At 40.6% G+C, this 26414-nt stretch overlaps 1 protein-coding gene across 1 annotated transcript in view; it reads right to left on the reverse strand.

The window, feature by feature from the left end:
* Nucleotides 1-3041: 3041 nt before the first annotated feature.
* The window catches only part of GABRG2 (gamma-aminobutyric acid type A receptor subunit gamma2), a 62766-nt gene continuing 39393 nt past the window's right edge, over nt 3042-26414 (reverse strand). Inside the window, exons 7-11 of the mRNA XM_060271739.1 lie at nt 7948-8100; nt 6666-6871; nt 4951-4975; nt 3990-4039; nt 3042-3510 (exon numbers count right to left, since the gene is read on the reverse strand). Of these exons, the coding sequence (XP_060127722.1) occupies nt 3235-3510; nt 3990-4039; nt 4951-4975; nt 6666-6871; nt 7948-8100 (710 nt within the window). The 3' untranslated portion in view covers nt 3042-3234. The remainder of the gene's footprint in view (nt 3511-3989; nt 4040-4950; nt 4976-6665; nt 6872-7947; nt 8101-26414) is intronic.

Genomic DNA, 26414 nt, shown 5'->3' on the forward strand with positions numbered 1-26414 from the left:
ACATAAATGCAACAGGAGGGAACTCAATGATGAATGTGTGTTGGCTGGCAATGAGATGTATCACAGTCAGATTCTTTCCAGGAGGGAGTTATCAAAGAAAGTACTGCACCATGCTCACAAATGCACCTGGATTATGTAGTTGAAGGGAAATGTTGTTAGGAAGGCAAGTGTTGCAGACTCCTTTAAAATTGACTGAAGTGTGATTTGTTGTGCTTCTGGTGTTTGCTTGAAAGTATGGAGATGCATTTGGGAAGTCACTGTTTGCGACTTGCTGGTATGGCTAGTTCCAAACATTTCTTTCCCTCCAACGGAGGAGCTGAATTGTAATGGTGGAAATTCACCTTTCCAAGTTTCCCATTGGTTTGCTGCCCATCAAACTTCTGATCTTCAGTGAGCTCTCCCTCTTGATATGCCTGCACCAATGTGAGTTGGCCATTAAACTTCTGTGCATTGCACAGAAGACTCTGTGCACAGAGCACTCTTTGGTACCTTGAGGAAATGGCAAAATCTGTTGGGTTCTACTGTTGCCTTTCACAAACTGAGAATGCAGTCTAGGATACGACATTGCCATTTCCTTTGCACATTGCAGGGGAAGATTTTGTAATTTCCCTTAGGGAAGCTGTCCAATATTACTGATCTTGTTAAGAATCACTGTTAGGTTTCCAAGATGCACTGTTCCTTTGGAGGAAAAAAAATCATTCTTAGGAGAGCACAAGAAATTCAACGAAATATAGGAGAGAGATGAATAACAATGCAATAGCATTTGTATATGCTATATATGATATTAGCTATTGCTCTATCTTCAGTGGTTCTGATGCTCCAAATGAAAACATCAACCATAAGTAAATAGTGGTGTGTGATGGAGATAATGTAAAACCACATACTGAAGTCATTTCGCACTCATTCCCTTTAGAACTTGGCTGGGTTCTTCCATATTTCCTTTACAGACACTACCTGTTATGACAAGCACTCTGTTTTTACTATGACCCTCCGTTGGGCAATGGCTTTTGCAGGACATTAGTCTCACAAACACTCCTTTACCTAAAGGGCTCTGCTGTGAATTAAATTTGTGCATGTGTAAGTTTTGGTATGTGCTGAACAAAAGTGGATATACATAACTTCATGGGGGAGTTGCCTAACTAAAAAATGTAGCTTTTTACAAGTACTTTGAATTCAGAAACACCATTGCTCTCTCTCGCACACATTGAAACACTTTTAGTGAAGTCAGGAACTAAAAACTACTGTGAGGTTGAGTGCAGCCATTTTATTGGAAAAAAAAACTATGGTTATGTGCATTTCCTTCTTTAAAACACATTAGACAAGGAGCAATTGATGATCAGGAGTTAGTTATAGCTTTCTATACATGTTTATTTCCAAAACTATACAGACATTGGAAAATTGTCCTTAGGTCTCTGTATTGGTCATCATTAATTCTGCAATGTTCTGCAATGATTATATATATATATATATATATATATATATATATATATATATATATAATTATTCCCAGATGCAAACCTATTTGATATGAACGGGGGTTTTCAGATTGTGACAATAAAAAAAAGTTGGTTATATTTACATGTGCTTAACGTTGCATAATTGACCATTGTACAGGTGTTTTAAAACCATTAGCTACTGCTAAATGAATTTCAAGATTGACCCAAGTGGGTTTGGTTGTGTTGTTATTTGAATACACATGTGCTACACAGATATGGTTTATTAACAAAGACTCTCTCTCTCTCTTGGTGTCTCTCTCACTCCCCCCATCACCACTTTTGTGTTTTTGCTGTTCATTTACCTCTAAATTATGTTTTAGCTATGGATATACTCTATATCATCATCAACCAACTGGGGTGGAGGAATACCACTGACCCCACACAAACCCATGGTGAACAGTGGGACTATATACTGGCAAAAATGAAAATGTCCCAACATCCGCTTGGAAAGCAAATGTTTGCTGCATTTGTGACAAAGCAAATATAGCAAGAGCTATATTTGGCTCTGGTTTATTCAGATGGATCATGCATTTCAGCAAAATATTCTAGGTGCAAATGATCGTCATTCAGAGTAGGGAATGATCAGTTGACTGCAAACAAATGCTTCAGAAGACTGCAGCCAATCTTGTAGTACATAATAATTGTAGTTTCAGTTGCTATGGAGAAATGAGGAATAAAACAGCAGCAAACACCTGGAGCTAATCTATAGACTAAGATATTATTTATATTGGTCTTCCTGATGTGCTCTGTCTATGGATCATGTTATGTTCAACGTCTTAAGGCTTGTCTAACTTCTTACAGAAAGTGCTGTCTGTTCAAATCTTCCATGCATGAGGGAGAAGGCATTTCTGCCAGGAAAGAAAAAGATGATTTTAATCCATGTTTTTTCTGCTATAACAGCAAAGCCAGGGATATGAAATAAAATACAATATAGTATATGGTATCTTCGCTCCATTTATTTTGCTCCCCCCCCCATGCGCTAGACCCAAGTACTACAAGGTAGTGAAATATTTACAACATTTGTACATGTGCTTTTAGGGAGGTCACCCAAAAGTTCTATTTTTATTTGGATGTAAAGAAAAGCTATTTTCCCCTAGACTAGTTACATCGATCCAAAGTGAGAGATGACTCTTCCAAAAGGAAAAGCCCACAGAGGACAAAGATATCACATATTTATAGTGAATGCTCACAAACTGAATGGTGTTTTTTTTTTTTTTTTACCTTTTAACTGCTGCCACTGCATAATGCCCAAAATCCAATGGTCTGTGGGTCTTCTCCCTACGGTGCCTCTCAGATTCATTGGTATCGTATGCGATACTTGTTTGTTTTTTGCTTATCGAATTTCTTAAAATGTTGACTGATGGCATTCAAACTACAACAATTTCATGGTAGCCTTAGGGATATGATATTGGGCTATGGCACTAAAGAATTCAGACCACTTTAGAAGTTCAGAGTTCCATGATGTGCAATGGATTCCTAAGTGACCCAGGGCTGATCCACCTCCTGCACATGTCAGGGAATGCTCTGTGTGCATCAAGGAGCATGCACAGAGTATTCCCAGGCACTGAAGAGAATGGGATGCTTCTACTTGCAGGAAAGCCCACGAGTACGTTAAAATCCCCCTCAAGTGCACTACAGCCATTGGAGCGTGGGATCAGCTTGGATTCATACAGGTTACCCATCTCTCTAATAAATTCCAGGAGTAAGGCTCTTATCACCCAATTTCTTTTCTACTTGTTTAAAGGTAAAGGTAGGACACCCAGTAGACCAGATTAAACAAACAGAATGCAGTTGGGAAAAATATACGGGCGTATGAGTCCATTTTGGCAATGCGGATATGTATCCTTCCATGCCGCCAGGCTCCCGTTCGGCAATCCTCGAAGCAGCAGAAGAAACTTGCGCAGTCCTTGCCATCGAGACATTCATACCCATATTCTTCGTCCCGTTCTTGGAGGTGTGTGGCATTGTTCATTTGGATAGTAGCTGACCTGGGGCGGATATCGATTGTAGGTGCCTAGGACAAACGAGCAGCAAGAAGGGGCAGAGGGGAGAATGAGTGATTTGCTCGTTGCTACAACGTTCTGTTTCAACTAACATTTGGTCCATCAAAATTGGTTGCTCTGCATAATGGCAGAATGAGGGAGCCACAATGCTTAAATAAGTTACAATGATGAACCTTTAATCTGGAACTTACTCAAAGCAACAATTCAACGCTTACTCTTTAAATTCCCATTTTACTTAACAGCATCGGTTTGGAAGGGTTTAATTCCAAATAGGAATGCAGAATAAAAAGTGCTGAGATTTGTTTGTTATGTGACTGCTTTATATAAAAAGGCAATCACCATTCTCCCTCTCCCACCCCATATCACTATTAAGTGGGGTGTTTGAGAGCTAATTTTAAATGCAGAATTCTTGAAAAATAATGCTTTATGTTCCTGCATGGCTAGGTAACTTAAATTGGTTAAGGGGAAGAGGGTGCCACATAAGAATTACTTGAATATAGATTAGGTGGGGCTCTATAATGATCTCTGATATGAAGCATTTGTGACAACATGCAGCTCTGGATTAACAATGGTCCATTGACTAAAAGCTTCATAATGTCAACACAGTATACAGCAGCTGTACATGTAGAATCACTTGAATCATGTTTTACTGACAAACTCTTTTGATCCTTTGGTGAACATACTGCACGAAACAGCAGCTGGCACACAAATGATCAAAAAGAGTGAATTGTTAAAATTTAGGCTGGAGTCAGAAAATTGTTTGAAACAAAGTGAAATTATAATTTTAATAAAGATCTGATTTAGGCTCCCACCTGCCTTTTTTTTTTTGAAAAAAATATCACCCAGAAGAATTAAGTATCTGCATTTCAGAATGAGGAATATTTGAAGTTGTTATACAGCTACCTGTATTTGCCATTTTGGATAGCAAATGATCTGAAGAGCTGGGGACAGCATTGACTTTAAGCAATTTATACCCTTTCAAAACTCTGAGAGTTTGCGTAAGAACAATATTGGCACCATTCCAATGACATCTGATTGTTCAGTGCAGATCTTTGAGATTTGAAGCTTGCATCGCTTTAAATGAGATCATTAAGAGTCAGAACTGAGTTCTAAAAGGGTTTTTGTGGATTCTTGGTGTAGCTAGTGGATTGGATCCCATGAATAACTAAAAAAGAGAGCAGCACAAACGCTTTGGATATACTACTAGGCTCTCTTCATGCATGCGATCCAAACATGTTAAAATCATTGAACTTATCATAAGTTCAAAACAGTAGTGAATTAGTGTTTGGGCTGCTGAATCAACTTCATGTTAATATCTACGATTAGACATTCTACTTCACTGCAAGGTTGCTTCAAGTAGAATGCATCAATATCTAACAAGCCTTTATTGAAGCTATAGTTGTTCAATTCAGCAGTCACATGCAGTGGATTTCTATACCAAAAATATTATACCTTGAATGAAAACATCCGAAGAAGCTTTGGTTTTGTAGACAGAAAAAGAAAGAATCAGAGGTTTTTAAATTAAAGAGAGGTAGAGAGGGGGGAAAGGAGACAAAAAAGTAGCATAAATTAAAGTTACTTTTCTAAACTATAGCAAGTCAAAAGAAACAGAAATAGAAAAAGGATTTAAGATAGAATTTTCTATAAGAACTTTAAAAGCGATTAACATGTAAAGAAGGATCTGAGTTAACAAAACTTGGAAATCCAATTTAAAATAGATTGACAGTTCAGGGTTCTGTGGTTTGTTCTGAGTTATTTCCATGGATAGGCAAACATACTGTGAGTCAGACAGTCAAATACTACCAATTTCTTTTCTGCTCCTCTAACTAAGGGGAAAGACCCTCTAGACTTGAGTAGACACTGTTCTTCCTCAAGGCCTATAGGCATTAGTTTCTACCCTTTTACCTTCCTAGTTCACAATATGGCGAACAAGGATTGCGGATTGTAAAAGTATCTCTTGGTTCTTACACTATTTAAGAGATTTATATATTGCCCTTCATCAATGATTTCAATGCAGATTACACAAATTAAGACAACAGCATTAAAAGGGCAGAGGGACAGCATTGTGCTAATAGAACACCCTATAAAATAAATAACTTATAATATTAAGTGGTGGAAAAGAGAGAAGGGAGAAAATACAGGCAGTAAAAAAGAAAAGAGATGGGAATAAAGTGGCAGGGGGAAGAGATACAAGAAGAAACCATTCATATTTTGAAATTCAGATTAGTAATGTCCATACTCTCGACCTTCCTTCTGTCCTTAAGGCAATGCTTCTAGGATTCAACAGGTTTATAGGATCAGCGAGGAGACTTCTATGGGTACAGGTAGATCATCTTGAGGTAACCTCCCTGCTGCCATCTTTCAATATTAGTAAAGAGTCCAAGGACACCCATAAAGGCAGTGGGTCACATCCTTCAGATGCCGCACATTACAGGCCTGCCTTCTAACCACCACCACCCATGTACCTGTAGACACAATTCCAAAAGGCTACTCCTGTCAGAAGCTGTGGTGTGCCTTGGTGGGAACTGGAACAATACAAACACACATCTATTGTCTTGATTTGCCCTGCTATTTTCAATCAACCAGAACTATTCTCAGTAGCTGGGCTACAAAGCAGTTTGACCGCAGCCTCAGAGTTCATGAGCCCACCACCAAATGACCTAGTTGTAGAAAATACATGCTCAAAATGAGAGGGGCCATTATTCCAGGCAGATTAATTTAAATGTTACATGCAGCCCAATCCTGTGCTGGAATTCAATGCAGCTTGCTCCCCACAAAGTGTACCTAGGATTTCGTTTGTTTTCGTGATTACAGCAATTAAACACAACAGAAGATATGAATAGGAACAGAAAATGGACCAAATAAAAGTGGTTGATTCTCTTGTCACTAACAGTTAAGTTTGCTTTAACTGTAAGACTTGCAGTGGACCAGTGTAGCTATTTGTCAGATTTTGTCACTTTTTGTCTTGATATATTTGGTACTCTTCTGGAATCTGGCTATCAAAGCCATAAAGGATCATGTGAACCTGATCAGCCATTTCCTGGTCATCAAGCAAACCTCCTATGGTTTCCACTTCTAATAAAGCTACAGGACAACAAAATGCTCATTTCTGGGAAACATAATTAAAATGTGGGTTATCAGTTGGTATAGTAATAAAAATACATACAGGGTTTTTCTTCTTTTTGTCTTTATCCTTGCTTGGCTTTCTGTTACTGACAAAATAGTGAAGAGTCCCGTACTCCACCAGGGCAGAAAAAACAAAAATAAAGCAAACTGATACAAAAAGATCCATTGCTGTCACATAAGAGACCTTGGGGAGGGATTTGCGAGCGATGGTGCTGAGGGTGGTCATTGTCAGGACAGTTGTGATACCTAGGAAGGGAACAGAAAATACATTACAACTTAAAGGATCTCCCTTGCATAGAGGAGCTCTGTGTATATATGGCAGGAGCAGAAGGCCCTTTCACACAACTGCTGAATGCACAACACCACAACCCTCTCCCATATGCTTCAACACATGAGGCATTCCTTGTACTGTTTAATTCCACATTAACATTCAGCTCCTTCATTGTGAGTCCCTATGGACCTCTCCTGGTTTCTGTGGGATTATAACAATCAGCGTTACAATCAAGTTCCCTCAATATGGTCAGAAATGTGCTTATATAAGCCAATAAACTGTGAGGTTCCCCTGAGAAATGCAAGCAAAGGTCTCGGTGCTTCAGGATGAGGTGAGCAATGCATCATAATAATACCCTTGGGTTGCATGCTGCCTCTCTCCCCGGGCATCTCCAAAGTGTTTACAGATATTGATTAACTGAGCTTACAAATAGGCCTCTTTCAGTTAAGATCTATGTAGGACCACTGGTCCATGTAAACATTTCACTTGAGTGTGCTTCAAGGGATAAGGAGTGTCACAATATTGTAAATGGCAATGTTTATGACACTGGGCAGCATTTGCGCATAGCAGTGTTTGAACTAAAAGTGCTGGATTTCCCATTTCAGTTGCACAGAAGGCTGCAGTTACATCAGCTTCAACTGTTCCATTACTCCTGTTAAGTATCAAATGTTGGCTGTCCTTTCGTGACATGGAGCTACTGTATCCATAGACAAAGTAGAGGGCCCAATTTCATGAAGTAGAAAAGTTAGGCCTAGAAACATTGAGATTCTCTAAAGGTCATTTTAATTATAGTGAAACACCATGGAAATAATTTTGTTCACTACAATAACGTGAAATAAAGCAGGCCTTCCAATCATACCGTGGGATGCCACTGTTACATTCCAGTAACATAAACTTTAATGGGGGAAAGTGCCTATAAGCAGTTTTCAGAATGTATGAATTGACCCCAGATCCTGCCAGTTTGGATCCGTGTACACAGGGAATGGCCAGTGTAGAACTAAATGCGTTTTAGGAACACAAACAAACAGAATAAAGAGAAGCCACGACCTACCCAAAGATGTTCTGGCTGGGACGGCATCCTTATTAATCCAGAAAGAGACCCAAGATAGCACTACGATGAGTGTGCAAGGGATGTAAGTCTGAATGGTGAAGTAGCCCATCCTTCTGCTTAGATCAAAGTAGACTGCCATGACCACATAATCTCCTGTAAAATATGTTATGGAAGGTGATAGGGCTTGGGATGTAATAGTCATTCGTCAGCCATGTTTTTTCTGTAATTTTCACCGGATGGTATTCAATTACGTAAGTTTTATTCAGAGTAAACATATTGAAATTCATGAATCTAATTAATCATGTTCATTAAATCCAATGGAGTATAGCCTGGTTTAATGTCACCAACTGTGTTCAGTGAGGGTTATTCCCAGGTAAATCTGCAAAGGTGTTCAGCCCACCCCAGGAAAGGCCCTACTGTTGAACACCACAGAAAAGATTCACAACTCATGCTTTCTTCAAGGTAAAACTAAAGGTAGTGCTTTCTTGACTGGAAGGAATGCAGTGAAACTTCTTTGAGGTTACTGTGCTGTGCTTGATACAATACAGCACAGTACAATAAAGCAACATGCTTGCCTCATGTCAGAACACACAGCAAATGTTAATTCATTAGAATTATTTTAATAATAAACTTCCCGGCTTTGGGCACTGACGTTCGGCTTGCCTGCTGTTCAACTATAGAACCCAGATAATTGCATAGCACCATAGCAATCATAGTCCAAATTTACTACAACAAAATATTTGCATTTAACTTTGTTCAGTGCATGTCACTGCCTTGATGATTTTTATTTACTTAAAAATGTTCTGCCGTTGCTTGCCACCACTGGGCTTTTTCCAAAGGACTCTGAGGATGTCTACTGAACTTATATTTGAGCCAACATTTATAGGATTACACAGTTAATTCATGGGTATATGAGTGAAAGTGAGAGAGATTGAGTAGGGGGTTGCCAAAAGGCTGGTTGGGATCTACTAGTAGCTCTCTGGGTGGTCTGAAGTAGATTGGCAAGGATTTCTGACTCCCACTTAAATAAAATGTTTAAATGAAGAAAATGGAGATAGGTAGGGAATAGATATAAAGAAATACAGGATGGGGAGAGTAACCAGGACTAAACAAAAATATGTGGGAGCATGTAAACTCAAATTACTTTTGGTACTCAGAATGAATTCCTGGGTTCTGAACGCTGTAATTTGGTGTGTCTTTCTTTCCCCACCACCACCTGGCTGCCATTGGTGGATCTCAAGGCTCTAGTAAAACATGAAGTAGATCCCACAAGCCTGAAATCTGCCAGCCCCCAAGATAGAGCATAGCGCAATACAGAGAATGTGAATCACACTTAAGGTTTATTAAATTACCTAACATTAGTTTTTCTAGTGGATTTCAATGGGACTTCCCGAAGCTTCCCTCAGAAACACTGCACTCTGAAATTAACAACACAAGCTCCCATGGGAAATTGAGTTTTCCTGCTCCATGAATTAGTCACATTGAGCCTTAAGCTCATATGCCCCCTTTCTCTCTTCTCTTCTCTTCTCTTCTCTCTTCTCTTCTCTTCTCTTCTCTTCCATACCAGAGGTGATTGGAAGCTCTCCTTTTAACTTCCATCTTTTATATCAGAAGTAGCTGCTTGTGGGCTCAATGTGTCCCCCAGGTTTTTAATGCCCCCCCAAGATCCCCCATAATTTGGCAATGCTGGCATACTTCTTAACAAACTGCTGTGCCTTCTCCACTTCAGACTTCTTTCCTTTTTAGTGTTAAAAGTCCCTCCCCAGACTGATTTTGTATGTGTGTGGGGATGTGTGTCTGCTTTCTTATATACATTACGGCACAATTATATGACATCTGAAGATGCGTCATCAGCACGTACAGACAGTGTAAAAAATCTGGGATATTCTGCAGAACCCAAGATGGGAGAGTCACAGGACATTGTGGTTCCAGGGCCACCCATGGAGTGGCTATAGCTATGGTGTTATGAAAAAACTCAAGCAGACAACAATCTGGATTAAAAATGGCCACAACCTTATTTATTCCAGATGTAGGTGGATTTTTGCTCAGGCATTGGGTGTATACCCATTCCAGCCTCCTACCAGAGGGCTGAATCTTTTCACAGTGTTGTGCCAAGGATTATGGGCCCCCCAAAATGGCAGTCTATGGATGTGTCCATCCTCAGGCTGCCACTGGAAGCTCTATGGCCCATCTACCCCACGTTTGGCTTTTGGAAAGGGATTTGCATCAAGACTAATGGGGTACACTGAATACGCCACTGGATAAGGTCTGGGTGATGCACCACTTCACCCAAAAGCTTGATGACTAGGATTCCACCCAATGCCTTAACCACCAAAAGTTGTGACCTTTTGCTATGGAGAGGGCAAAACCTCCAGATGGGCCAATCTCTCTGCAGGCAAATTCCTTCCTGGCTCCGAATATGGCAACCATAGCAAGTTCAGATGGCGCAAGGAGGCAAAAACATAGTTAAACAAGAAACCTAGGAAACAAATATGGTTAAACCAAAACCCTGGGAAGCAAGTTATAGTTAATATACATGATAAAACAAATGACCTAGTATGTAACAAAAGGCTAAAAGGGTAAAATTACAGGAACATGGGGAGGAGGGAGGGAGGGTTTGCTCTTCTGATGATTGTGCTGAAGGAGTCAGTGTCACCGGTGGACCAGAGCAGGAGAAACCAACTCACGAGGCTCTATCCACTAGTGGGATCCTGATTGGCTCATTTAAATACAGATTTTTGGCAGGCCGTCCTGCCCTGCAGTTCAGCCAGCTGAGGAAATTCCCAATGGCTGGTTGAGATTGTGTGTGACAGCTGCCAGGGACAGCGGCCAATCCACGAGGGGCTGCAACAGTCAGCCCCCCAGGAGAAGGCAGAAGTGGCCATTCTCTCCCAGTGATTCCCTGAAGGGTCCTGAGAGAGAAACAGTCCCAGGAGCTCCTACCAGAATCTCCCACTATCTAAAGGGGGCTTTGTGGAAGGCTGGGTACAGATGTAACCCTGAGAGGCTGCTGCACAGCAATGCCCATATATCTGCAACCCTGGAAGAAAAATACACATCAAAAATTTCTGGCCATCAAACCACCACTGTCACTGTTAAAAGAAAATAACCAATTAGAGTTAACCAACGAAACTTGCTTCTAATAGCAAGACTAGCATCTTAAATGTTCATTTAGCGAATGTGTACAAACATGAATAAAAATCTGGAATCAAGCTATTTAGATGGGCTCTGTTCAAAGGCAACAGGAGTTTGCACAGCCCAGACTGCTTTTCATGGGTTAGGAGTTTCCCTTGTTTGCTTCAGGAATAAATGGTGCCAGGACAACAGATGGATGGGGAAAGGAATGAAGAGAAATCTGTGATGCATGACCTAAATTGGTTCAAAGTTTCCCGTGTGGTTTATCAACTGTTCCTTAAGGACTGATCAAATGTTTAACAGCTGCAGTAAACATGGGTCACTGTTTAGATGATAACTAGTAGACACAATGTTATTGGCACAGTTGACAATGGCCACATGGCATGTAGAAACCCAGATATACACCAGCTGTCCTAACAAACCGTGCTCTTTACAGGGAGGAAAAGGGAATGATTTAGAGTGGACATTCTGCTTAAATTCAGGATTGGCTGAATTAAATGTGTTGTGGCAAAATATTCTTATTTTTTTAGGGGAGGTGAGGGATTAGTATCCTTTCCTCTTTCATTACAGTATCTTGCAGTATCTGCTAAGAATTTGAGCAAGTTTCTATTTCAAATGAGGAATCTTCAGCATTTGAACCTGCTGTGGTGCTTTATATAATCACTTGGTAATAGTAAGGCACCCAGCGTCTCTGAAATTGTACAACTGGCAACTGATGGCGCATCTTGTCAGTTATATAAGTAAGAAATCTGCCCACAATTAGCACAGGCCCCATGTATAGCATCATGAATTAGCTCTAACTACTCTGTCCTTTCCAAACATTCATTTCCATGCCACAATTAGAGTTTCACTACATAATGAAGTCAAGCACAGTTGCATCTTTAACAACGCTTGCTCCGGAGTTCATTTATGTCAGATTCTCTTTGGGATGAAGTTACCTGCTAGGAACTCCCAACTATATTTTATGACTGGTAATTCTGTATGTGTATCGTGCTAGTGAATGAGTCAGAGATGATCAAACATGTTCAATTCATGAGTGGGAAGTGCATGTAAGTCCCTATCTTGGTTCATCATATGGTCACAGAATCACAAATCAAATTGCTGTGGAATCCAATGGGGGCAGTGAAATGCTTTGTACTTAAGACTTAGTGGGCAGGGGTTATTTCAGAGAATCACTCTGATATGAAATGACATTTCATTTTTAAAAAAATAGTGTGACTTTTACTGCTTAAGTGCAATTAAGCATTTAGCATTTCACCACTGGTTGTAGCTCCATCCCATTAGAATTAAGGAGCAATTTATGTCTGTGCATTTTATTCCAATAGTAAATGTTATCTCTTCTGACATTGTGCTGGTACCATTCTTTAGTAAGTTATAACTCACCTCTAGTCACCCTTTAGAAGTAAGCTGACAGCTAGAGACCTACAGTTAAAATGCAACCTTACATCTATTACCAAAGGGTACAATACAGTCAGCAGCTCATTACATGCTCAGGAGGTCTATGACATCTCAGCATATCTTCTAAACCCACTTCAATGAGTGAATTAATGTTTCCTCTTTGCACATGATGAACTGATCCCTGGAAGGGAATATATGGAAGTGTACTGGGGGACTTGCTCACTTTAGCCTTCTATACTGTATATGCCTATGTAAGACACCACTTGTCAATCTTTGGAATGTAAATGTGAACAGTAAACATATATGCACACAATTCCCAAGAGTAGGTGCAGGGAATGTTTTTGTCATTTTAGTTCTGAAAGGCTTATAAAATGGCTGCTCTGCAAAATACAGCTTTTATATTTTACCAAAACTTTTAACATATAATATAGTTAACTGGGACATAATTAAATAAGTAAGCCGTTGTCATTTAGAAAAGTAGCACGGTGCCTATCTGGGGATTAGCAGAGACTTGTCAGGAAGATGTTTGGTATTTGGGATTAGCATCTATGTGAAGAGAAAGCACTGGTGGAGTAGACTGAAGTACCTCAGGAGGTACCATTACACACCAAAGTGTAAATAATCTGCAAATGAAGATGCAACTGCTTTCCTTTTATTTCCTCCTCAGTAAGCTACCACTGTGAAGGAGAAGCAATATGTTTTTTTTTCCATTTGAGCTGTTCAGACTGGTTGAAAGATTGGCTTTCCAATTAACCTGCAGAGTTCACTATTATACCAATAATATTCAAGGAAATCGCTCTGCGGTTGTGAATAAATGAGATTTTAGAACAGAAGCATTTCCTCTGCATGCAACCTAGGATGCAAAAACATCTTCCAAAACTGGAGCCAAAGTTCTGACAGTTCAAACTCCCAGTTCTTGTATCTTGTAAATGCTTTGGGAAAGCGTATACTCCATCTCACTCCCACACCTTCCATATCCCCTCATTGGACTTTCACTTCTGTGGTCCATTAGGATTAGTACCATGGGATGCATCTTGGAGAGAGTGATCCAAAATCAGATTCCACCTCTCCACCACTGTAGAAAATGTATGGCCCTTGTCCTACTGATGCTGGAGCATAAACATTGGTAAGGCTGAAAATGGATCATGCTGGCAAATGAACCTGAAAGATCCAATGCATTACCCCCCACCCCCGCAAAAGTGAAAACTACAAGAGCTACTGTAGATTATTCCCTTTGCTTCCAGTGGGAGGCAGATTTCTTGCTGCTGAAGGAAGGAAGGAAGGAAGGAAGGAAGGAAGGAAGGAAGGAAGGAGCAGCAAAGGAGTAATGGGGGGGGTATCCAGTGTGTTTTGGCCTCCCAGATCCTCCATCAGAGAATTTCAAATGCAGATGTTAAATCTCTTGTACTCAGTGGAAGGAAAGAGGAGACAGTAGAATAAGAGGTGGAATATTCTGTATTGAAAATCCCTGATGGAGGACATGAGAGGTCCCAAGTGCCTTGGATGTTAAGCTCTTACTCTGTCATGTTGCTTCTTGCTCCCATTCTTACCCCCTATTGCCTGGGGTTTTCCCCCCTTTTTTGTTACACTATTAAGAAAAGAGGAAAGGGTGGAGGGATGTAAGAGCTGCCCTCCACCTGCTGTTCCACTGTGGCAGCTCTGAATGAGGTGGAAGAACTGTCTTTGGTTTTTCAGCTCTCCTTCAATCCTAAGAGTACAGGCCTATGCCTGCTTATTAGGGAGGAAGTGTAAGTTTGTCCCCATTTCTTTTTCTTTCTTCGTGTCAATTTGCTAATTGTGGGATACACAGAGTACAGAAGACCTATTTGACCAAACACACTTTTGAACTCCCTGGCAAAGTGGAGTGTCAAATCAAATGTACTAAAGATATTTGATGAAGATAATTGTGTTATTGGCAAGACAGGTGGTAGAAACCCCTGAGCTCCAGCTTCTGCCCAACTCACAGCTTGTGGCAGCAAAGATCCCTAGAATTAGTGTCACCACAGAGTGAGAAGAGTCATGTAAAAGGCCAATGGCACAGACACAAATTACACAAGCAGGTTAATGCTTAGGATTCTACTTTGTCAACTCTCTTTCATGTCTCTTTAGATTGCCAGAGGTAGGATAAAAGCCAGCTCAAAACTCCTAAAAGCCTTCCATTCCCAGGGAGTTGGGAAAGGCAAGGCTCCTATGCATTTAATCTTTGATGTTTATATTTCCAGCTACTTTCAAAGTCAAGGGACAGTACTGCATAATAAAACTGGAAAAAATCCCTTCTAGCTCAGGGCACTGATCCTCAGAGAGGCTACAGATGTTAACAGATTCATTCTGCCTGAACCCACACCAGGAGAAATGCTTCTACAAGGAAGTGCCATTAGAAAGTACACTGCCATCAAGCTGGTAAGAAGGTCTCATAAGAAAAAAGCCAGGGGGATTCTGGGATGCAGACAAGATGAAAAGCTGTTTTATTGCTCAAGTTCTTCCCCCTCCCAAACACACACACACACACACAATTCCATGTTTTTTCAACTTCCACCCTTTAAATATTTCAGAGGACTGCATCACCATTTTTGCTGGAACATTTTGTTTTAAATTCCCCTTAGGAAAGTAATCTAAGCAAGTAAGCAACGAGAAAAACTTATCTCACTACAAGATTCTGGAGGGCAAAACAAAAGCAGCGCAGATCAAAAGCAGACTCTCTTGGAAGCTCAGTGTGATCAGTCAGGCTAATGGCATATGCATTTCAGGGCAGTTCAGCTTCAAAAGAAGCGGAATTTCAGACCAACTATAGGGACCTGGGGTGTTTGGGTGGGTGGAGGCTGGAAAGGAGGTGACTATGCACAATGTCCCTTCAAGGGAAAAGCACAAATGCAGCAAGATACAGCTTTGACTAATTCCAGACAAGCCATTTGCAACCCCTTTAAGGTCTAGCAGATGCTTGCTGGTATGCAGCTGGAGGAAAGCAGCTATAATTGGGTACTGCAGTCTTATATTGAATGGTGCATGTTATACTAATAAAAGAAAATACATGAACTTTCGGAACCTAAACTAGACACAATCTAACTGAAGAACGAAAGGCTATATGGAAAGTAAAAATAAGCCTCCCTATGGTCTCCCTGTCCCATTCTGGTGTTCAGGATACAGAGACATGTCTTGATTATTTTACTAATTATATACACAGATAGGTAGGGGAAGCACCCATATACATGATAAAAATGATCAGAGAACATTTTCCCTCTTGTTTATTTCAGGTACGGTTAACATTTGGGCCACCAAATAAACTTGCATTTTGCTTCATGCACAAATAAGCAACTATCCTGTACCACCTGAACAACAAGGGCAGGCAGTGACTGTTTAGCAACTGAACCAGTCAGAGAATGAGAGCAGTCAGAAATAGATATTTCAGGACCCTGGACAGGTCCTAGAGAAATAAAAGCGCTCTGCAACAAAAGCTTAAAAAACGAACAAACATTTTTTGGAACCTTAATTTGGAGCGAATTTTAAAAACCCATGAAATGTATCTTTACTGTATCATTATGCTTCTTATCACATTAGACTTTATCTGTGCTCCTCCATTAAAGTCCAAGCCTCTTGGGGGAGAAAGGAGAGAGAAACATCTGGATTTGATTGCTCAGTTTTCACCATCCATCCCCTGAATATTTGCTTTAAAAGTTTTGCCCCATTCCCACCAAAGTCTCCACATTTGAAACACACATTTGCTTGAACATTATATTTCAGTAGACACATACAGATGCCTTTTTTGAATGAAATATGTATTTATGAAATAAAATGTTACAATAAAAAGGACTTATATGTGATTAAGTAGCATTGCAGCTGAGTGAAGGAGTAATCAATACAATGCAGGAAACAAATAGCAAAGTATCTTCAGGGTCCTGAATTGTCCCACCCTGATGCCTAAGACAGGATGACAAGTTTATACTAAACTGTGAAATCAAGCTTGGCTGCAATTCTAACACCACTTACATGGGTGGTTAGGTATGGTTAGAATTGCAGCCATCAATGGCTTTGAGTTGGGCTGTTTTGCCTTTAAATTGCCACAATATGCTTTCTTGCTTTTGCTGCAAAAGACTACCAAGGCTACCCCTCTGGAAAAGCATTAACTTTAATTATAAAATAAATTTATCCTACTTTTCTAATGCACATGCATTGCTAGATACAAACCCAATGTCAAGTCACCCCTCAAGCCACCTTCTGAAAACCTCACATACAATTGAATGTGTCAACCCACAAAGCTTAAAACCCCGTCAGTTAGGGTTCCCCATTGTGTGGAAATGCCATTGAAGACAGCATCCTTAAAGTTCATGGGAGGAAGGGGGCATTTCTAAGTCATGACATAGCATACTTTCTCAGATGCATTTTGAGGTGAGAATGGAAGCAGATCACAGAAGAATCATTCTACTTTCCAATGGCAGGAAAAAACTGATTGTTTGTTTCTTTAAAAATGAAAAACACAGCTGACTTCATTACTCTCACCCCAGCTGACTTCATTACTCTCCCCCCTCCCACAGCTAAAACCATTACTCTCCCACCTCCCAAAGTGCCCCTGAAAGTTCTATGAATTTCTTCCTCCTGCACCAGATAGTGTAGAAGTGGATGCTCGTCAGCTAAGTTTTATTCAGAGTTGACCCACTGAAATTAATGAACTATGACTAAGCTGGGTCCTTTAATTTCAGTAGTTCTACACCAAGTAAAACAAAGCTGACTATCGCCCACTGTCTTCTGATCATCACAGGAAAGGGCTTGTGAGATTGGGAAGGTACTTTCTAACTATCCCTAGATAACATAATTTGCTGTGCAAATCGCTGCAACAGAAACACAGCTTTCAGGGCAGCTCCCTGGATTCTCTGCAGTAAGTAAGTAAGTAAGTAAGTAAGTAAGTAAGTAAGTAAAGCTGCATATTGCTCCTCTACAAACTGCCTGCATATGGGTTCCATTTGGGGTAAAGGTAAAGGGGCCCCTGACCATCAGGTCCAATCGTGTCCGACTCTGGGGTTGCGGCGCTCATCTCGCTCTATAGGCCGAGGGAGCCAGCGTTTGTCCGCAGACAGCTTCCAGGTCATGTGGCCAGCATGATAAAGCTGCTTCTGGTTAACCTTCCCGCCGGAGCGGTCCCTATTTATCTACTTGCACTTTGATGTGCTTTCGAACTGCTAGGTGGGCAGGAGCTGGGACCGAGCAACAGGAGCTCACCCCGTTGCAGGGATTCGAACCGCCGACCTTCTGATCAGCAAGCCCTAGACTCTGTGGTTTAACCCACAGCGCCACCTGGGTCCCTTTGGGGTATGATGTACCAAACTGGATACTTAGCCTGTATGTTCACTCTGTTTTGAAGCCACACTCCCTAACCATCTCCATTCTCACCATAACTCTGCCAATAACCAGCCTAATAATAGTTTTCACATAATAGCTTACAAATATAGGGCACAGCCCATAGAGATTTTCTGGGATGCATCTGGTGAACTGGTTAGTTAATCCCACAGAGCTCTAACCAAGCTAGAAAACATCTTGCATTTTACAAAGGAATAATCCCAGCTCATTCCAAAATACCATTTCAGACAGTAAATGATTACATATTGTCTGCACTCTCAGCTGCAAATCATAGTTAATGCTTACATTTTACATTATTTTGTTCATTTTGTCAAACTAGCAAATGGCCTTATGAGTGCAGAGCACCATTTTTCATCCTCAATTATGGAAGACAGAGTTGCACAAAACAGCCAACTATTTTGTGGAATTTCAAATATCCAGAATATTCTGTTAACTAGAACATAATGGAACAACATTTTGACTTGAAGACGAGCCTTGAGGAGAAGACACTTCCTGATTTAGAGCAGTTTAACAGGAGGGATGTCCTACCAAGAGATGAGCAGATTTTCCCAGTTCTATCCCTTTACTGTGTCTGGTCTCTGTCATGTGCTCCATTGCTCTTGAATTCTTATTCCATTAAGATAATATATATACCTAATTTTAGAATGGAAACATGCACAATTCATCTAAGTTATTTCAGGCATTTGCATTCCCCGCTGTTACTAATATGCATGTACACATTCATTCTTTTAAAAGCTACCCTGCAATGCTCATGTGGTCATACGCACGACTATGAAGTTTGTGTTTTGTTTTATGAATGCACACAAGTGCTCTTGCACATTGGTCAAACAAAATCCATATTGACTCAATCATTCATACAAACACATCAAGACTGGATTTGGTGTTGTTTTATCAATGCAAGCCTGCACATATATCTTAAGGATGTGTACTGGGGGAAAATGATTATTTTCCTTTTGTGATTTTGGTCTTAAAATTATTATTTTTAATTTGTTCCTTTCGTTAAACTTTCACTTGTATTTAGCTAATTTGGAATTCATTTTTTGGACATCATTATTTTCAATGGAACACACACACACACACACACACACACCATTTCCTTTTATTCATGGCATTTCAAAGCTGACTAGAACTACATTTGAAGGATTTAGATTACTTCTTCAGGGCATCACACCTGCAATTTATTAAAGAGAGATTAGATAAAGAGTCTCCATTTGAGATGCAATTTAAAATGGGGAGAATTCCAATAAGCTTTCTATTACATTAAATGGAGTCTAAACCAGACTAATGCTGCCTGTAACTTTGGAATTCTGTGCTCAACTACCATGAAAATTGAACGCATTATATTACTCCATAGGGGCATAACACTTGCCATGTTTCAAGAAGATCAGACAGGAGTCATCCATGTCGAAGGCTAGGAAAAAATAACACCTTTAAAAATTCTCTGAACTTGATTCTGGGGTCCAAAGATCATTAATTAGTCTGCTTATAATCCTTTAAAATGTTCTTTGAACTGGCATGGGTGTGTAACTTTGGAGTTTTGCATTCAAATCCATGACAATTTTAGGGATTTTAGTATTTCCTCTTGGTATCTGACCTGCCAAGTTTTGAAAAGACTGGAAATAGGGTACCAATCTTATGAGCAAAGGAACAGAACGAAGAAGAGTTTTCTTTTTTAAAGCAAGAAAGCACTATATTGCGAGAGACCTAAGCCCTCGCAAACTTCTAGTAGGTTGATACAGGGGCAAGGAACAGGGAGAAAGGTTCTGAGGTGGGGGATGCAGAAGAGCACTAATTAGATGACTGGAGACTTATGGGTCTCCATGAGACAAATGCTTTGCTGGTGCAAACTGGAGGACAACTTCCCTGTCGGTTTTAGAGCTCGCCAAATGTCTCCCCCGTTTCCCATGTGAACTTCGATGCAGTGTTTCACCTTTTAAAAACTGCCAAGAAATACAATGCAGTAAAAATCTTAAATCAGAAACAAAATAATTCCAAAAGAAATAATTTTATAATTTCAGTAATATAAATACTATATGTTATCTGAATTAATAGAAATAGAAATTACTTTTGATTACTTTTATTTGAATTTCTTAAGTCTGAATTAAATACAAACTAGGCTCTTTTATATCCTCTACCCGTAATAAACAAATACAACCCTAGCTTTATACATCAGTTATATACACATATTGAATGTAGATGTGATAAAGACACAAATGAAAAGAAGAAATGGAATGCTTCAACCAAGTGTGTAGAGGTACGAAGTTGCCCCCCAGATTCAGGAGGTCCAGCACATGTGACATGTGTGTGATGTCAAGCATGCGATGCATGCAAGACATCATGTGATCTGGAGGAAGATGGCATTCTGGAGGAGCTGGCCACTGAAGCTGTGACACACATCACATCATGGTTTCCCCCACCTGTCTTGTCAATAACACCACTATCTTCATTAACACTGAGGGGGGCAGGCCCCTTCCAACAAATATTGAGAAGGCCAAAAAATACCTGCCATGAAGTAGTGTAGCAGTTATATCCTCCACCCCATCCAACCAGTTTCTCTAGGCTAGGCAGCATATTACAGCTTCTTATGCTCCCTATGTGACACAAGCTGTAGTATTTCAGCTTAACTCAAACAGGTAAAATGTTATTAATATGTAAAAACCCCTCAAGGACTTCATAACAATCCTATATAGCTGCCATTTGACTCTAATCATGATGCTCTTTGCCTAGAATGATAAGAAAACGCTTATCTAATGGTTCACATCTTATATAGCAGATTTAAAGATTTCAAAATATGAAAAAGCCTTTTTACGATCACTTTAGGGAAAGTGCTATGTGCTGCAAATAATTCATTTAACCAAAGCAAGAAGAACCATCTCTTAAATGTAAGTTGAGAACAGAGCACACACAAATCTTATTGCAAGGGGTGTCTACTGCATGGCATTCTTTTTTAAGGCTGGAAATTAAAATGTTCCAAAAGCAAAGCCAGCTGCTGTGCGGAATTTTGCAACACATCTCCAAAGAATGGAAGGTAACAGCATGAGCAAGGGCAGACCTAAAGGGAAGGGAAGCACCTGGGGATATAGTCTGTCTGCACACTACAATACCTATTTGGGTTTCAATCAACCCTTCTGCGCCCATTTAGCATTCAGTAATTTATAGTCTTGGGCAATCTGGGTCTTTCAATATCCCTAGTTCACCTGACAACAGATTTTTTCACAGCATTGTTTCATCCAATCATATACGTGACCTGAACTAGTAATAATGATGATAATATTAATAGTGACAGCTCAACCTGCAACCTAGTTATGCCAGTGTAAAAGTATTGAAAACGTTTTGGTTCTAGTCACCTAAATAAACTGAATCTCGGGTAGCTCAGTTGGTAGAGCATAATCTTCTTAATCTCTGAGTTATAGGTTCAAGCACCATGTTGTGCAAAAGATTACTGCATTGCAGGGTCTTGGACGAGATGACCCTTGGGGTCCCTTCCAACCCTACAATTCTATGCTTTTCTCTCTCTCTCACACACACACACACACACACACACACACACACACCATTGATTTAACTAGATTGTGGACTAGGTTGTTCATGTAACTGAGGATCCTATTCCTCTGCTTCCCATTCAGCCTTGCTCTCAATTAAAGCTCCTCATTACAGTTGATGGGCAGCAAGAAGGGCCTTGGCGTATTAGCTAAGTAGGTTACCAAAATGCTATATAACAACATGAAGTTGAGAAGCTGGCAACTGCAGTTACATTGTGAAAGGATTTAATTGGGCAAGAACAGCCTTGGAGGCATCTGTGTTTATTATGGAGGACATATATATGCCAGAAGCCAATCTCTCTCTCTTTCTGGGTTTTTTCAGCAGTATCTCTTCACCCTGAACTGCCTAGAAGTATTCCAGCTGATTTTCTGTTCCGAATCAAAATGTGACATTTTGGTTACGACCTGAGCCCTGTCCAGCAGTTCAAAGCATATTCAATTAATGCACCTAGGAAAACCCAATTCTGTTCAGAAACTTTTAATATTTGGATGGATTCCCTACGTTCAGATGTACAAAGGGCGGAGGCGTGGAGCTCCATCCAGGCTGTCAAGGAATGGGGTAGGGGCGCACTGTGGCTTGCCCTCACCTCTCACATGAGTTGGTTACACACTGTGTTACCTAAAATAAGGAAAGGTATGAAAAGGAAGAAAACAGAAGACCTATTTAAGATGCTCTCTTTCTTTGGGCAATCAAAATCACATGCGGGGGCTGGTAAGGCCTGTCCCATCTGCTGCGAAATCTTCAGATCTCTCCTTTATCCCTCCATGAGTTGGAGGGAAGTCCTCTGAAATAGAGGGCCAGCTAATGGAAGCTCCATCTGCAAGAGAGAACTCTGCCTAGTCAAAGACCCTCCATAAATACACCCTTCAGTCCTACAGTTCTGTGGTTCTACAAGAGCTGAAAAACAGGAGAGCTGACATGCCAAGGGCGGAAGAGCTTGCCAGCACACCCCTACTCTCCCTCACATGATTAAGTCAGCAGTGGGGAACCTCTGGTCCATGAAAATAAAGTTTACTCCCCATTTGGCCTGTGAGGCCATTTTTGCCAAGCTGTGTCCACCTGCCCTATACAAGAGCCAATGAGGGACAGGCCAAGACCTGGCTCAGCTGAAAGGAGGTTTGCAGGCACCACCAATCAGCTGATTGGTGGTGCCAGCAAAGCCCTGAGCATTGGGCTACATGAGACCCAATGGTCAGCTGATTGGCGGGTCTTGCAGAGGCTGTGCGTTAGCCCTTACCTGGGAATAAGTCCCACTGATCTCCATCAGTGGGTTGTACCATTGTTGTCATAGATGTGCATCAGTGGTGATTGAACTTTTTTTGTTTTGTTTTAACTTTCTGTTCTTTTTAGGACAAATATTTTCTATCACCATTTGTTTTTATTACATCTATCTCCAGTTGCAGACTTTGGTAATAAAATTACAATGTATTTCTTTCCTGATATCACAACAGTTTAATGAAAATAGATCATTAGATTCAGTGATTCCAATAAAACAGGAGTGTGGGCTGTGAGAAATGCAATTTGCACAACATGTAATTTGATGAATGTGTCACAAAGTGTCATTAGTACTTACAACATCACTTTTCCAACTGAGCCAGGACTAAGAATCTTGAGGTTCTTTAAGTTGCTTGTTTTAGGGTAAGATATTCTTAATGCATGCTCAGCTTGCAAAATTTGCTTTAAAAATGCAAATTAAAGGATAAAGCAGTCAAATACAGAAATGCTTATACCATCAGTATTTTAGTGAACATTTCTCTCAATATGCACATATTTGCAGCAATTTTGCATAATTTGCATAATATAATGCAGCTTTGGGTGTTATTTTTAATTAATATATGCATTTTCATCAACACTATGCCCAATATGTGCATTTTGTACAGTTTTTCGGTGGAAAATCAACAGCACAAAATTAAGAGAAGTATCAATTATAAAGGAAAGTTGGGTTTCAATTTGCATACATATTTTTCAGGAAGTTCAGTTGCCAAACCAAATTTCTCCCTTATCCCCACTGAGTGAACTTTACCACTGTCTGTACCAGCCTGCCAGGGAAATGGTACTATGTGAGGGTGTTTCAGACTTAAGAGAAGCCCTCACTTCATTTGGAGGCAGGTAAAGGTAAAGGGACCCCTGACCATGAGGTTCAGTTGTGACCGACTCTGGGGTTGCGCGCTCATCTCACATTATTGGCCGAGGGAGCCGGCGTATACCTTCCAGGTCATGTGGCCAGCATGACAAAGCCGCTTCTGGCGAACCAGAGCAGCACACGGAAACGCTGTTTACCTTCCCGCTGTAGCGGCTCCTATTTATCTACTTGCATTTTGACGTGCTTTTGAACTGCTAGGTTGGCAGGTATTAGGCATTATTACAATCTGGTAATTGAACTACTAATCTTGTAATTTAATTGTCAAGGTAGCTAGCATAACTATAGCTTGGTCATGGAGTCTTAGTACATAAATAACCCAGCTACAGGATACTTTATTTTCATGAATTTTGGGACTGTTATTATATTCTAGAGATATTGGATCCCCTCTCCACCCCTACCCCACATTTAGCTTTAATTTACTCACGTTGCTGGTTGATTAGGAGGGGATTTATAGTTATGTGGTGAGAGAGAGAGAGAAAGAAGTTACTAATCCCCTCTGAACACAGCAAGACCTACTGTGCATTAGTTTTCACTTTCAATTTATCTTTGTGATATATGTGAATAAGATATATTTAATAGCATTTGGATTTAAAATAGGGACTGTTGGAAGAGAACCTGCAACGGCAGGACCCACCCCTGGCCTTGGTCATGTGAAAAGAGAGGGAGCCTGTGCACATTCAAGTTGTTAATGTGGATATTTTCTTTGGACCTTCCACAAAGGACATGGAGGTCAGCAGGACAGGGATGGGGATTTGTCACCACAAACTTCTCCCTTCGACTCATTCATTGTACCCTGTTCACTCCCTGAAAAGGACTAAAAGAGAAATCAGAGCAAGAAGTGGAAGTGAACAAAGGGGAGTTAATTCTTATTTTGACTAGAAGCACAGCCCACTGATTTGTGGATACCTGGTTTGATGGCTGTTCTACTTATAGCTACCTATATCACTTTCAATAATGCATTCCTTCACGCCTCACCTTCCTATATGACAAAGGCAGATAATAATAGTTACCCAGACACGTTTCTGTCTCTGTGACATTAACTTCATTAAGAACATTTGTAAAGTCACCTTTATTTTGTTAGCAAAATATAGAAATATGTTGACTCATTTGGTAGAATACGCGCAGTGGATAGGTGAAATTAACTGCTCCTCCAGATATAACTATTTCCATAATTCAAGGGAGATGGTTCTTGTGATTTATTTCTCTCATGATGGCTCACAGAGTAAGAATCACGTTAAACCAAATTCAAAATGCAAATTCAGAAAATCAATAGTATCAAACAATTCAGTCTATTGCTATCACACAGTAGTATTGAAATTTCATATTTCTTTGAATGGAGAGGTACAAAGAGCTTATTTCTGTGAATTGGCTTAGTGGTGGTTGACGTAGATCCTTTTTTTCATTGGTGGGAGTGACTGATACAGGGGGCATGCCTACAACATTTTGTGGTTCTATCTCTCTTTCAGTTGTGTCAGCCATTTTGTATTATGCCCATACAGCAGCCATTTCATGAGAAAGACTCTCATTCCACTAATAAATCATTTCTCTCAGTGAAAGAATACCTATTGGGTCCTACCTAGGATTTACTGGATTTTATTCCATTATTCCATTTCAATATTATGTGTGGAATTCAACTAAGTTTCACTCAGAGCAGATCCACCGAAATTAATGAACATGACTAAGTTAGGTTCATTCATTTCAAGGGGAAAACTTAGTTGACTAACACCCTATATTTTGACTACATAGATACACATACTGGTATGTGATCAATTATCAGAATACCCCCAGCAAAAGACCACAAGATGCAAAGAATCCACATACCCTCCAGGAAATAAATATATCATACTGTTCACAATGTGGCATTGGTGAGCATTTTATTGCCAGAAATGAAACTGACCAAACTAAAGCGACATTTGTGACAGAAAGCTTCAAATGGTGTTTTTTCTCCTGTCAAAGGTTTCCTACTCTAATACATTAACCTTCTTACCACACTATATTTGCATGCAGCTTTAAATATGGGATTGGATGCCTGGACCCTCTAAGTATGTCAGGAGCATCCAAAAATGAGGACATGGTCATGCTTTTTTTCAGCATGCACTATAAATATCTTTACAATTTTCCAGAGAAGTGACCCACAAACTCACGTGGGAATCCTCTGCATATTTAGTCAGAAGTTCAGTCTCATTATGTTCAGTGGAGTTTACCTCCAGGTCAAGTATGCATAGGATTGCAGCCTTGTTTGTTTGTTTTTAAAATAAACAAAAACAAAACTGCAGCCTGTTTACCTTTTCAGCTATAATGCTCTCCCTGGTCAATGCAGTCGTTTATCAATTCAGCTGACTGGAGGGAGGATGCAAAGTTGGGTCAAGTAACCCATCATTGCAGACTCATTAACTACTGAAACGATCAGGTGAAACTCTAGTCGATTGTTGGGCTATACCTATTAGGGAAATAATGTGCAGGGCCGTCTTAAGCCCATCCAGCGCCCTGGCACTGAGGTCCCTCCAGCGCCCCCCTCTGAAAGTGCAGCACCAAAGCGATCATGCTGAGGCAGCCGCCCTTCTATGAGCTGGTGGGCTACAGGCAGCCCCCTCCCGCCTTGCTGGCCAAACCAGCTCCTGAGCGGCCAGACTTGGCTCCAGAGCCTCTCCAAGGGCCCGGGAGTGCCAAGCGGACCGTGGCAGCAGCGGGAGGCCACCTCTGAGGACTCCGCGCTGCACCTCCTTCTCGTTTCCCCAGTGCTGGTTTCCGCTCAGTCAAGCTTCGCCACCAGCGCGCGCACCGCAGGACCAGCAAGAGCTGCTTGGGCGCTGTGCACGTGCTGGTGGCGAAGCTCGACTGAGCAGAACCCAGCGCTGGGGAAACGAGGAGGAGGCGCAGGCAGCGTGGAGTCCTCAGA

Source organism: Zootoca vivipara, chromosome 2, assembly GCF_963506605.1.
Source record: "Zootoca vivipara chromosome 2, rZooViv1.1, whole genome shotgun sequence".
Lineage (NCBI taxonomy): Eukaryota > Metazoa > Chordata > Lepidosauria > Squamata > Lacertidae > Zootoca > Zootoca vivipara.